Source organism: Mus caroli, chromosome 17, assembly GCF_900094665.2.
Source record: "Mus caroli chromosome 17, CAROLI_EIJ_v1.1, whole genome shotgun sequence".
NCBI lineage: Eukaryota > Metazoa > Chordata > Mammalia > Rodentia > Muridae > Mus > Mus caroli.
The window spans coordinates 24,023,395-24,036,358 of record NC_034586.1 but is presented as its reverse complement, the minus strand read 5'-3'; the positions used below and the strand labels follow the sequence as shown (position 1 = coordinate 24,036,358).

At 52.2% G+C, this 12,964-nt stretch overlaps 2 protein-coding genes across 8 annotated transcripts in view; both read right to left on the bottom strand.

Annotated features, from left to right (window-relative positions):
• The window catches only part of Znf76 (zinc finger protein 76), a 28,921-nt gene extending 23,377 nt beyond the window's left edge, over window positions 1-5,544 (bottom strand). The window contains exon 1 of one of the 2 annotated variants that reach the window (XM_021186212.2): window positions 5,221-5,544. The gene's annotated coding sequence lies outside the window, so the exon portion shown is untranslated. Of the gene's footprint in view, window positions 1-980; window positions 1,354-5,220 lie in introns of those variants that run through there. The other variant, XM_021186213.2, reaches the window with a different exon arrangement.
• Window positions 5,545-7,870: 2,326 nt separating this feature from the next.
• Scube3 (signal peptide, CUB domain and EGF like domain containing 3) overlaps window positions 7,871-12,964 on the bottom strand; it is a 32,739-nt gene continuing 27,645 nt past the window's right edge. For 5 of the 6 annotated variants that reach the window (XM_029471128.1, XM_029471126.1, XM_029471129.1 and 2 more), the window contains one exon: window positions 7,956-11,489. In XM_029471128.1, coding sequence (XP_029326988.1) covers window positions 11,340-11,489 — 150 coding nt within the window. In that variant the 3' untranslated portion in view covers window positions 7,956-11,339. Of the gene's footprint in view, window positions 11,490-12,964 lie in introns of all 6 variants that reach the window. The other variant, XM_021186268.2, reaches the window with a different exon arrangement.

The window sequence follows — 12,964 nt, the reverse complement described above, 5'->3', positions numbered from 1 at the left end:
GTCTTCAGACACTCCAGAAGAGGGCGCCAGATCTCGTTACGGATGGTTGTGAGCCACCATGTGGTTGCTGGGATTTGAACTCTGGACCTTCAGAAGAGCAATCGGGTGCTCTTACCCACTGAGCCATCTCACCAGCCCTACCTGACACTTTCAACCCATCCACCTCTAGGTACCTCTTTCAAAGTACGGCCATATTCCAACAGTTTCTCTCTCACTCCTTTACTGTGGATCCAAGCCATCAACTTTCCTTTTCTGGACCATTACAAGAGGACCCCCAACAGTTCCTATTAAATGAGCTTTCTGTCAGTTCCCATTGCAGGAGCACCCCATCTTTTCACTCTGCCCCAACACAACTGAGTCACAACACAGCAGTCAGAGGGACTTTCAGAACAATAGTCAAATCATGCCACATATCTGCCTGGACTCCTCTAGTGGCTGGTGGCCTGTAAGAAGCAATCCACTCCCCACCTCAGCGGTTCCTGCTCTTTCCCTTGTCAGACTGCCAGCCATTGGGTACCACAGCTGTACTGCCTGGCTCCTCATGTTTTTGGCTTATTTCTGCATCAGGCCCTTTGAGCTTGCTTGTCTACTGCTATAGAAATAAACTTCCTTAGATACATACACCAGCTTCATCTTTACCTTCTTTGTTCAAATGTCACCTTTTCAGTAACAAGTTCCTTGCCACTCTGACTAAAACAAGAATCCTGGCTGCCCTCTCTACTCTACTTGACGGTTTCAATTGCCTTGGGTTTTTTTTGACAGTTCTCTATTCCCGAAACCTAAAAGAGTGCTTTGCATATAGCAGACATCAACCAAGGACTTATTGGATGGAGGGATGGATAGATGGATGGACGAAGGACTGAATGAACCCCCATGCCTTCAGGATCTCCCAGTAGGTCAGGAGAAATCCTTGCTGAGCCTAGCCTCTCTAACCTGGGTGTGGGGCGGGGATGGAGGGGAGCACCCTCGCACTGCCTCACCTTTGTCGGATCCAGTCAGCTATGTCCCATAAGAATCCACTGGAGCGGGGGAGCGGATGGCACCAGGGCAACAGGTTCTAGTTGCTAGGATAGTGCACGTCCCAAACCGCGGCAGACTTCTGCAGAGTGCGGTTTAAACTTAGCCTTCTGATGTCTCACAAACAGAAGAGGTCAGATATCGGTTAGGGCCAAACAGTCTGCTCAGCCTAGGTAAGCTCTGATTCAAATGGAAGCTCATTTGACTAGAGGTGTTTTCCGAGGAATGGGGCTAAACTTTATGTAATCATCTATTAACTCCTGACGTGGACCGCTGAAACACAGAAAAGCTGACATAGTAGTATTAAAACTTTCGCAGGCCCAACAATTTCCAACAGCCAGCTAGCGACTGGTCCTCTGCTCTCACCTAAGCGGTTCACATAGCCAATTTTTTCAAAACAAGTCTATAGAAACCAGTCCCTGGCTGTTTCCACTGGGTCCTAACACCCTCTTCTTAGAACTCTTCATTTTTCTGTGTGTGCGCACTTGCACCCACAAGCATGCCGTGCCATCCGCGTGGCGGGCAGAGGACACCTTGGAGTCAGTTCTCTCCTACCATATGGGCCCTGGGGATCAAACTTGGGTCATCGGGCTCTTTACCAGCTGAGCCATCTGGCCTGAAGTCTAGTGTCTCCTCAACTTACTACCCAAAAGCAAAGAACCTGAGAAGCCCAGCGTTACCGTCCATTGCTTCACCTGAAAGATGACTAAACAGAGGCAGCCAAGTTCCTCGATGTCTGACCTGCTAGTACACTTAGAGGGCCCTGTGCGAGGAAGAAGTGGCCACAGAATGTGTTCTAATCCTTGCAGTGACGCTGACATTCAGTTTCCTCAGTGCAGGAAGCAATGACTGACTGACTGCCTTCTAAAGACAGGGAATTCAGGGTCCACTCAGTGCAGTCAGCAATGGCTGACTACTGTCCAAAGATGGGGGGGGGGTTAAGATGTCAGATGATAAAGGGATTTGCTCTCCGCTCTCAAGGAAGTCACAGGGAGGAGAGACATAAGGCAGATTATGTCCTAAGGAAGATAAAGCAACCTAAGTGGGCACGATCCTTCTGAAATCCACCCCAGGATCCTGCCATTTCACCTTCAACTGATTATGACTCTACAGCCAACACTGGGATTTGGGTGACCTACAGAACAGATGGTGGGGCACCTTCTCTACTATTCACATTCCAGCTTCCAGTGGGAGGGCAGCCAAGGGCTCAGAAAACAATAGGACTAATTCAGTGTCAGTGGGGGTGTGACAGTACACTCTAGCCTCAGAGGATCTGCAGTGGCCTCAGAAAGAGGCTGGGAGCAAGAGTGTGTTTGGGAGACACAGCCACATCAGTCCTGAAGGCCTTCCAAGGGCTCTCTCCTTGCTACCTAAAGACAGAGAGACTTCTGGGTCTCTAGCCTCTGAATCCATCAGACGTTCCTGGAGCATGGTTCTTGGGACAAACCAGAGGTTTGGGGTGCCTCTCCTACACAACTGAAAGTAGGGGTCTCAGAATCCAAAAGCCACGGACATTTCAAGAGCAGAACTGGGCAGGAAGCAGGCACAGTACAGTCAAGTTTGTCAAGATCTGTGAGGTGAGGAACAGGAAGGAGGAAGCAGGGGCGCTATGAGGAAGAGGGGTAATGAATGCTTGATGGAAAGGAAGCAGGGTGGGGCGGTGGGGGAAGATGCAGCATCTGAGCAGGGGCGTGGGCACAAAGGTGGGATCCCGGAATGGGCTAGTGTGCAGGTGCATGAAGGGTGGGATGGTGCTGGGGCAGAGCGACTCATTTCTCAGAAGCTAGGCAAATGGTAAGGTCACTAGCAGTGCTAATTAGAGGTTTCAGAGACCAGGATGTGGCTGAGGATGGCAAAAGTTAGGGGAGGAGCAAGACTGCTGGCTGAAAGCAGGTTTCCCACAGCACGGGGACACATAGATTCCCCAGGCATATGCACCAGGAACGGATTAAGGGTGACTGATGTCAGGGACATCATTGAGTGGGAGCCTCCGATGCCAAGGGCAGACACAGGGATACAGTTTAGTGGTACAGCGCTGGCTTAGCAGGACAGCCGATAGGGTTAACTGGGTTCAGAAACGCTACCCCAAAACACGGCAATCTGAGGACGTGAGAAACAAGGTCTCTCATGTCTTCTCCTCTGAAGCAGGTCCTAAGATCCTCTGTGCCTTCCCGTACCCAACGTAAGAGGGGGAAAAAAGCATCCTTTTAAGGATGTGGGTCACGGGCAAGAACCTGAACATTTGGGGCTTGCTATGTTACACCCCCTCCCCCATTTACTGCATTTTCTTGGTCTTATATTTTCCATCTTCACCGAGCCTAGAATAAAAATGCATGGGTCTAATCTTCAGGTCTTCACCTCCTTAACTGAAAGCTTCGCATCGAGTAAGTTAGACTAAATAAACTGGGATGCTTTTCGCCTGTTAATCTGCCCTTTGTTACAGGAGCCTCAGATAGGGGTTTTTAAGAAGGGTGTGGTGTCCTTTCCACATAAGGTGCAAGGGGTCTTGGGGGGATAAGAGGTCAAGGGTCATGAAGAGGATGAGAAAAGTCACTACGTCATGGGACAAAGAGAAGCCCTTGAGGGTGATTAGATGGGTGAAGGTTGAATTTAAGAATTCCTGGAAAGCAAGGTGCAAGGGCCTGAGGAGAATTTGGAAAACCAGGAAGTCAGGATATAAGAGATAACGGAGTGGGTGGGTTTTCTGGGATGGCCAGTTCAAATGTATCAATTCCAGATTCCTTTATTTAAAGCAACTCTCAGGAAAAGGCAGGGAGGGAGTGGTGACAGAAAGAGTGAATACCTCTGGCCTGTGAGAGGTCAAGTGAATCTATATAAATAAAGCTTGCCATACAGTAGTTTCTGGGGCAGGGGGATCATTACTAAGGGGCTGTGAAAAAGGTCCAAATGAGTGGTGAGGCACTCATCAGAGATGGGAACAGGGATTCCAAGATGGCAGCAGTAGTGACTGGCGTGGGCCATATGCTTGGTGTCTGTGGCATCTCCAGCACTTAGTAGTTAGACCTTCACTAAAAACAACTGTTCTACCGTAAAGGTAAAGGTTTCCTGTGAGGCAGAAGGGTCCTGAATGTTCTGCATGTGTTACCTCAGGCTTTAAATGCTTTGCCAAAAGTTCCTCACTGAAGGGCCAAGCTCATGATGTCAACAACCCAATGGGAAGCTCTGTGCGGCTCGGCTTTACAAACTGATAGAGCCCAATTGAGGGGGCAGAGTGCAGACAACCAAGTGTCAGGGTCACGGGAATGAAGAAAAACTTCTTCATTCGGTAAAGTTCGGTAAAGCAAGTTGACCCAGGTTGGAAGGCCCCCGGGGGGGGGGGGTGAGGTTACAAGGACTACATTTCTGAGGCAGCATAGAAAAAAGTTCGCTATTTTTGTCTTGACTAAGAATTGCAGAATTTTAATAGAAAGAAACACTGGGGATCACCAAACTCAATCTCATCACAGTTCTGATCAGAAACTCAAGTCCACCGTAAGGAAAGGACCTCCACCAAGGTTTCCAAAGCTCAACGTGATAGAATCCGAACTTGAACCACACACTCAATCTAGAATCCTTTCCTGCCTCAACTGATACTTCATTTCCATTTACTCTTGATCACCACAAGGGTGGCATGGCAGTGGGTTATGTATGTGCTGATTGACACTGGAGGCTTGGGGGGGGGTTAAAGAGGGATGTCAGGAGGGTGAGATGATCATGGTGTTACGGGGCGAAGATCACGAGTTATGTGGATGAGTGGGTGGGAAACAGCCTGAGTCTGGTTGGCAGAAGCCAGGGGTGCCCACAGAGGGTAGTTTGGGGGTCACTAGGGACTACGGGGCTCTTGGAAGCCGTGTAATGATTGTATCAGCACTGAGACTGGAGGGTCCAGAAGCAGGGCTGGGGTTAGCACTCAATGAATCGGGGGTCGCCTGGTGGGGTCTGGGGGTCAGGAGTGTGTGTATGGGGTCAAGGAGGAGGAGGAGGGCGGGGTTTGGGAGTCCTGGGGGAGGAGTCTCAGGGCGGGATGGAGGGGCAGGGACCCTGGGTGGGGGTGGGGCCAGGCCGCCGTCCAGAGAGGCCCAGCCGCCAGGCCAGGGACCGAGGAGGGTGGGCACGACGGGCTCCGGACCTTCCCGGGGCCCCGCGTCCGCCCGGCCTCCCGCCTCGGGGCACGGTGGACCCACTCTTCCCGCGGCCACCAACCTGACAGCCCCCGAGGGCGACTCCGCCGACAGACCGCCATGCACCGGGCCCTGCCACCAGCGCCGGCCCCGCAACCCGCCTGCGCCATAGCCCGCCCGCGCGCGGCTTGCCTCGCGCGATATCCAGGTTCCAGGGCGGCCGCACTTCCCTCTCGCTCCCGGCGCGGCCTCCGCCGGGCCCCGGAACCCGGATGACCAGCGCGGGGCCACGCTCCAGCCCGCCCCCCTCTGCCGCGGCGGCCGGCCTGCTTATCCCGGTTCCCGGGCCCCGGAGCCCAGGCCGCCGAGTCTCCTCTGCCGAGCCTCGGAGCTCCGCCTCGCTCTTCTCTCTGCTGGCCGCCGGGTGACGCGGCCTCGCCAGCCCGGGCGCCCGGGGAGGGCGTGATGACGTCACGACGCCGGCTGGAAGCCGCGGTCGCCATAGCAACGGGGAAAAAAAATCGAGCGGCCGCGGGCTGCTCGGGAAGAAGCCATTGCAGGTATCTCTAGGTGGTTCCTGCAGAGGACGGTGACCAGACGCCTGGAGGGGATGGGACTCCGAGAGACGGTCCTCCCAGCGCCCTGTGCAACGGCGCCCCGAGGGATGGCGCCCCGACAGTCATCTCTGCTGGATGGTCCTCCCCCTGGGACTTCACCCTAAGGGAAGCTTCTCTTCCGCTCTGTCAGAAGGTGAACCGGGGCTCAGCATCCTGAGGGACTGAGGGACTTAGGGACGGTCCTCCCTGTGGACGGTCTCCCTGAGAGATGGTCCTTCCGCATGAACTGCACCCCGAGGGACAATTCTTCCTGCACTTTGTGGGAAGATGCCCGAGGGGTGAGGGTGGTGGGGACAGTATTATGAAGGATATGACAGTCCTTCCTGCAGGACAATTCTCCCTGCAGTACTGGCTTCTCCCATGTGTCCTGGGGAACGTGAGTGTTTATGAGGGATGGTGCACCCATCCTGTCCCCTGAGGAAGGGCCCTGACGTTCCCCTCTGCTCGACTCATCTTCCAGAGGGATGATCCTCTCTGAAGGAAGGTTCCCTGACAGCACCCCGAGAGTCTTCTCAGGTTCTTGGGCGCTCATTCATTCCTCCATCAGCCCCCCAAAACCAACAGGTCCCCTTGATAGGGTAGCAGTGTAAGGAACAAAACCAAGTGCCCCCTTTCTTCTCTGTTTTTCCATAGTTTTGTCCTTTTTTTGGACTCAAACTGTGGATCCCAAGGTGGCCTTGAACTTGTGATCCTCCTGCCTCATCTTCACACCTGAAACCTAACTTTAAAAGTTCTTTTTATTATCTCTCTTCCAAGCAGGGAGGAATTGTGGTTCAGGATATTTTCAGAAATTGAGAGAAAATGAGCTTCCAATTAAAAATAAGCAGATGAAGGGGGAGGAGCCTTGGCACCGGCATGTTAACCCCGAGGTCCCAGTGTGGTACTGGAATTTCCACCTGGTGCCCTAGTATATACCCAGTTAGAGCCAGCTCTGCCATCCTAGCACAACACGCACAGGACCTTTCCAGGGTTTTATAGCAGGATTATTGGTTAGAAATACAGCAAGAAAGCCAGACACGGTGGTGTATAACTGTAAGCCCCTGCTCTGGAGAGATGAAACCAGGAGGGTCAAGAGTTCCCCATCAGGGTTGGCAAGAGTTCGATCCTTGGAACCTATATGGTGGGAAAAGAGAACCTGTTTCCCCCAGTTGTCCTCTGAACTCCAAATACACATAATAGCATGCTTACACACACACACACACACACACACACACACACACACACACAGAGTGCTTGCTTATATAAGCATGTGCACTCACAAATGCACACACACAAATGCACACACATACTCAATGAAGAAGTTCAGGATCACTTTTAGTTTCCTGGTGAGTTGAAAATAGTAGAATTCAGAGTGAACTGGATGTCTGCTCAGCGCCACCACCCTTTACCATATGGGCAGATAGCTCTTCTTTGTAGATGGTATTCGGTTCATTTCCTCTCCATTACACAGAAACCATTTGTCTGAAGGAAGAGATAAAAGTTGGCATCCTACCATGTGGCCTTGGCTGGCCTGCATCTTAGTCTAGGTAGACCAGGCTGGCCTCAAACTCACACATCTGCCTGCCTTTCCCTCCCCAAGTGCTAGGATCAAAGGTGTGAGTCACTATACCCAGCCAAAGCAATGGTTCTAAAACATTTCAGGTCTGAAAAATTGGTGAGGAAGCTATTGTGGAGTAGAGTTTTATTCTCTTGGTACCAGGAATGAGATGCAAGGACCCGTGCATGCTAGGCATGGCACTCTGCCGCTGAGCTACAAGGTCAGAGAGGGTGATGTCGGACAACAGCTCTCCACGGCTGTGGTGCAGTGACCTTGGTTCTAGTTCTGCCTCGAAGGTCTAGAAACTCCTGCTTCTGCTTCTTTAATACTGGGATTAAAGACCTAAGCTGCCATGCTCAGCGAGGGGAAGTTCCTGACGTTGCTTTTAAAGATAGACAGGGACATGAATTTCCAGATATTAAAATCATTAGGAATAAGCTGAGCTGTGGGAGGGGGGAGCCAGGCCTGTCCAGCAGTTAGAAGAGACCTTTGAGTGTTTAAGATCCCCCCCCCGACCCCCCAGCTATAGGACAAGCCTTTGAGGTAGAGGAAAAGATGCATGCTAGACTTCAGAGTTTCATTTAGTATTTTAATAATATAAAAAAGACAATACAAAATCCGAACATTCCTTTTTACAAGTTTTCAGATACATAATTTTCCCCAAGTGCAAAATACTCTGTGTACCACATTGCTGCTGCCTATTGTCAACTGAGATGCTTGCTGTATGAGAGGCAGTGGTAGGCAGATATAAATATAGTATTTTAAGATATTCTTTTGCGTTAAAAAAAAAAGCCGTCCACATGATAATTACTCTCTGAAAGTCCGACTCACATAGAACAAGGTTTTGAGCTTGTCCAAACTGCTGCCATTGTTTAGTCTTGGTAAGCTGATTGCAGAATGGGGCTTCTGGTCCTTCGGGTTCTCAGTCCGAATAATAGCAGAAAGACAGAGTGCACCAGCTTTGAGACAGGGCCGACAGAAAGGGTTCCTTCGTGGAGTCCGCTTAGGAAAGGAACCAGGCGGGGCACCATGTCCTGCTTGGGGTCAGTTATATTTGGCCTCTGCTCCCCCGCTCTGGAGCTCAGCAGCAGATATAGGCCCTTAAATGTGCTGTAGCTTTCTCTTACACACTGAGATATGACTTCCTAATCCATTTAAGTTACCTCAGACGCGCACATGGAGAACACTTCGCAGATTCAAAGAGACTCCAAGAGCCAGAGCCCAAACTGTACCATCTTCTCCATCGGCACCTCCACATGGAAATGACGGTAGTGAGGCCAGTGGCAGTCCTCAAAGGATCACCGAAGGCACAGGGTGGGCAGCTAACGTCCAGGCTCTGGTCGGCTTTCTCCTAATTACCTCAGGCTTGGGGACTGGCTGGGTCAATGACACAAATAGAGGCAGAGGCTAAAGAGGCACCGAGGTGCTGCTGAGGATATCAGGGCCTGCTTGACATTCGTCACTCCGTGCTTGGAGCACGTGTGGAAGTGGCTTCCCACGTTGGGACTCAGTTCACGGCAGGTCTTGCACTAGGATGGATGAGGCGCCAGGGTTACGTGACCTCGTAAGCACCATAGCCCACAGAGAAGCTTCTAGGTCAGCTCACGAAGGGTTCCTGGTCACACCATCTTCCCATCCCCCCACCTTCTCCTGGAAACCTCTTTTGTCTAACCTGTGCAGTCCTAGAAAGTCCCTGAGCTCTTTACTCCTCCTTCAGCCCACTCAGCTCCCAGAGTGAGGCGCTCAGGGCCAGTATCCCCTGTAAGTTCGTAACAGCTCTGCCTGGATTCCTTGCTGCCAACTTGGTTGGCAGTAGAAAGTCCTTGCTTGATATCCTCCATCCATCTTGATATCAGCTAAGTCTAGTGGCCTACTCTCTCCGTACAATAGATCCCATGTGCTGCCCCATCAGCCATAGAACAAATGATTAGAGGAAGTGTCCGTGTATGGTGAGATGGGGATTGGGGGTGGGGGTAGGGGAGTGCTGAGAAGCCACACCCTAAAGGCATACATTGGGAGGCACTCTCACTTTGTGGCTTTCCAGGAGCTGGCAAAATATTAGGGAGAAAGGACTCGTGATTCAGGCTGTTCTATGGTGCTTCTGGGGACCCACTAAATGCCCATTCACCCCTCTTGCATGAAACCGTTCAACAGCTTTGCAATAGCTCTCTGACCACCACCCGACCCTCACCCTCACCGTGTTGGCTAACGTGTCCAGGAAGGGAGCTTTGCCTGCTGCTGGCTGGTGTGTATGGGGATCAGACTATTTGGTAGTTGAATCTCTTGGCAGTTACCTAGAGTTGGACCTGAGGAGTCATTGGTGGATGTCCAGGACTAAGGCCTCGGGGAACAAGAAGGAACAATTGGAGGCTTTACAGGCAGCATCTGTGTTAAGGGTGGAGCATATGCAGAGCCTGGGCTCAGGCACAGACACCATTCTTCTTTTGAAAGACAGTAGTTGAATCAGGCTTGAAGTCAGCTCCAAGAGGCAGGTGGCTGGTCTCAGGCACACGTCTGGTTCCTGTCCTTCCCCAGCTTCATACATGGAGAACTGTCCAATTCCAGGCTGCTCCAGCCCTCTCTGGCTGTCTTGGGAGCCTGCGCTGGCCATCCGTAGAGTTTATCCCAATCCCCTCCCATGCCGTGTCAGGGGAGAGCATGAAGATAGGGAAAGACAGGTTGTCCCTACTCGCACAAGATTCTGACCAAGTCCATCTGTTTCTGTTACCATGAATCCACAGAGACACAGGCAGGGAGGATCAGCTCAGTCAGGAAGCCTCCTCCTCCTGCTCCATCAAGTTACCAGGGCTAGTCTCCTGTGCTTGGGGCGCCTCTGAGGGATGGCCCTAGCTCTGCGCTGCTGAGGACTCTGAAGTTCTGTGTGGCCTCAGGGAGAACTGAGACAGATGAGCCGCTCCGGCACTTAAGGGACAGACAGACTGCTGTTTCTCCAGCCCCAGCACACCCCTCTCTCCTAGGCAGCTATAAATAGGGTTATTCTGAGAGGAAAAAGAAACAAACAAAAAACAACCCCCCCTCCCTCTAGACGACATAGAAAGACAAAATGATTGCACTTCTCAGATGTGGAGAGGGTGGACAGGCGGCTTGCCAAGGGCACTCACACGCGTTCCTCCTGCTGCCCACAACCCAAGGCTAGAGGTAGGTAGCTCCAGGCTGGCTGCAGAGTGGGGTCCTCTTTGGTGGAACCCACAAGCCACCTGGGGCTACAAGGGAAAACACCCGCTGTGGAGCAAGGTCTAGGCTTGGAAGGTCGACAGCCCAGCTTCTTTAAGGACAGCACTTACCAGGGGGTGGGTAGGCCTTCCCCAGGGAGCGCTTAGGTGGGGTGAAGGCGCGGCCCTGGGGGCGGGGGTTAGTGTTTGAGGCTGGTTTCCACTGGTTCTGTAGGAAGCTCCTTTAGGTGGCACATTTTCTTTCTTTCTGTTTTGGGCAATGTTTTTTAAAACCCGCTTTCTGTCCTGCAGAGCTATCTGAGAGCTTTATATGTCTGGGGCCCCTGCCTGCTGCTCGCCCTTACCTGGTAGGGGTTTGCTATCCCAGTGGTATGGATCACTTGTAAACCCTATGGAGTCAGCCCCCGCCAGATGAGAGCAAGCTCTACAGATGAGAACGCCAACTGTGTGGGCACCCCGGGCTCAAACTCTGTGCCCCAGCAGCCTGGTGTTGGCACAAAGCTGCTATGTCCAAGGCTTCTTTGGCAGGACTCTGGGCTGTGAAGAGCCACTCTGGGGAGCACGGGGGCCGTGGAGGGGGTGTTTTGGCTCCTGGCTTGCAAGGCACCGTGCTGTAACGGCAGAGGAATAGAGGGTGTCTATCCCTTCACCTCTGGGGGGAACAGAGACGCACTGAATGACTTCCAGGAGAGAGAGAGAACGAAGACAAGGTAACTAGAAAGGCCGAAGGGGAGAGCGCCTGGTGCGGTGATATCTCTCCTTCAAGAGAGACAGTTTCTTGTCTGAGGTTGGGGTGCCAGCTCTGAGGGCCAGGGAGGTGGGAGCTCTGAACTGGGTCTCGGGCCCACAGGCACTATTTGTAAGGCCTCAGGAAGCTGGAGACTTTGGAGCGCAGTAGCTTGATGAAGGACTTTGGCAGCATCTCCTTGTGTTTCTCTGTGTACTTGAAGTAGTTTTGAGGGTGGGCCAGGACCTCAAAGAAGGCCTTGATAAGCTTCTTGTCCTGCAGGAGACGGCAGGTGGCAGTTGTCAGCTTCAGTGGCATGTGGGGGAGAGGAGTACTCAGCAGCCCCTCTTCCTGTCTGTCAGCGCCTCACACCGAGCACACCCAGAGGGCCTCCCCCTGCTCCTTTTGAACCCCAAAGCTCAGTTAGCCACAGGTCTAGGCCTCTGCTGCTCAGGCCAGGCCTGTGGAGCATCCTTGACTCTGTAGCCTCTCAGCTCCAGCCAGCTGTTGACTCTGCCTTAGCGTATGCCCAGCATCTGTCTGAGCAGCTGCCACGCGGAGTGACACCACCATAATCTCCCACCTGGGCTATTCCAATGGCTGGTCTAATCCTTTCCTTTGCGATACTAGGCCCTCAGACACAATAGCCTAGTATTCTTTTTTTTTTTTTCCTCCTAGATTTACTTATTTTATGTGAATTTCACCTGTGTGTATGTGTGTGCACCACGTGCATGCCTGGTGCTTGAGGAGGTCAGAATTGTGTTAGATTCCCTGGAACTGGAGTTATGGATGGTTATGAGTCACTGTGTGGGCACTGGGAACTGAGCCCAGTTCCTCTGCAAGAAGTAACAGATGTTCTTAACTGCTGAGCCAACTCTCCAGCACCTAGGCCATTGCAGTGTCAGCAATTCCATTATTGCTATAATGGAATTCTATCATCCCTATTACTCTGCACTAGCAATTCTCTTATTGAGCACTCTTGTTACTTGAGAGTGTCTCACTAATTTGCTCAAACTGGCTTTGGACTGGCTTTGTAGCTCCAACTGACCTACAACACACCATCCTCCTGCCTCAGCCTTTTGAATAACTAGGCCGAGAGGTGTGAGCCACTGGGCCTGGGCTTGATCTCTGTTTCTATCCTTGGCCCACCATAGAGTTCCCTCCGACGGCAGCCACAGCTCAGTTAGTTGGCTTCACGTTTGGAACCCATTTTCTGCTCTCTGGTTTTCATTTCCTGTTATCTTGGGTGATCCTTGCATCTGAGCTGCCCCAGTAGCTGGGGCCACAGGCAGGTGCTATAATGTCTGATGAAAGTTTATTTTTTTATAATGACAGTGATTAGCTCCAGGAGCCACACCAGGGCTGTGTGCCTGACAAACCTTTCTCTGCCGCTGATTACATATCAGCCCGTTTCTGTCCTCACTCACAGGAAGAGTCAGGTCCCTCGGGTGACATGCTAGCTGTATGTCACTTGTGTCCTGCTTCCCTCTCCTCTTCCCCCCTCCCCGGCACCCCCGTGGAATGACAGTAGTCTTGGGGTCCTTAGATACAACACACTAGTGCTGCACTCACTGGTCTGCACCATTCCTTGGTCACCGACAACTCCTTTCAAACCTTCCCTCGTAGTCTCTCCAGCTCACCTCTCCACAGTGCCAGGCACTGGGCCTTAAAACTCCTCTCTAGGCCGGGCGTGGTGGCGCACGCCTTTAATCCCAGCACTCGGGAGGCAGAGGCAGGAGGATTTCTGAGTT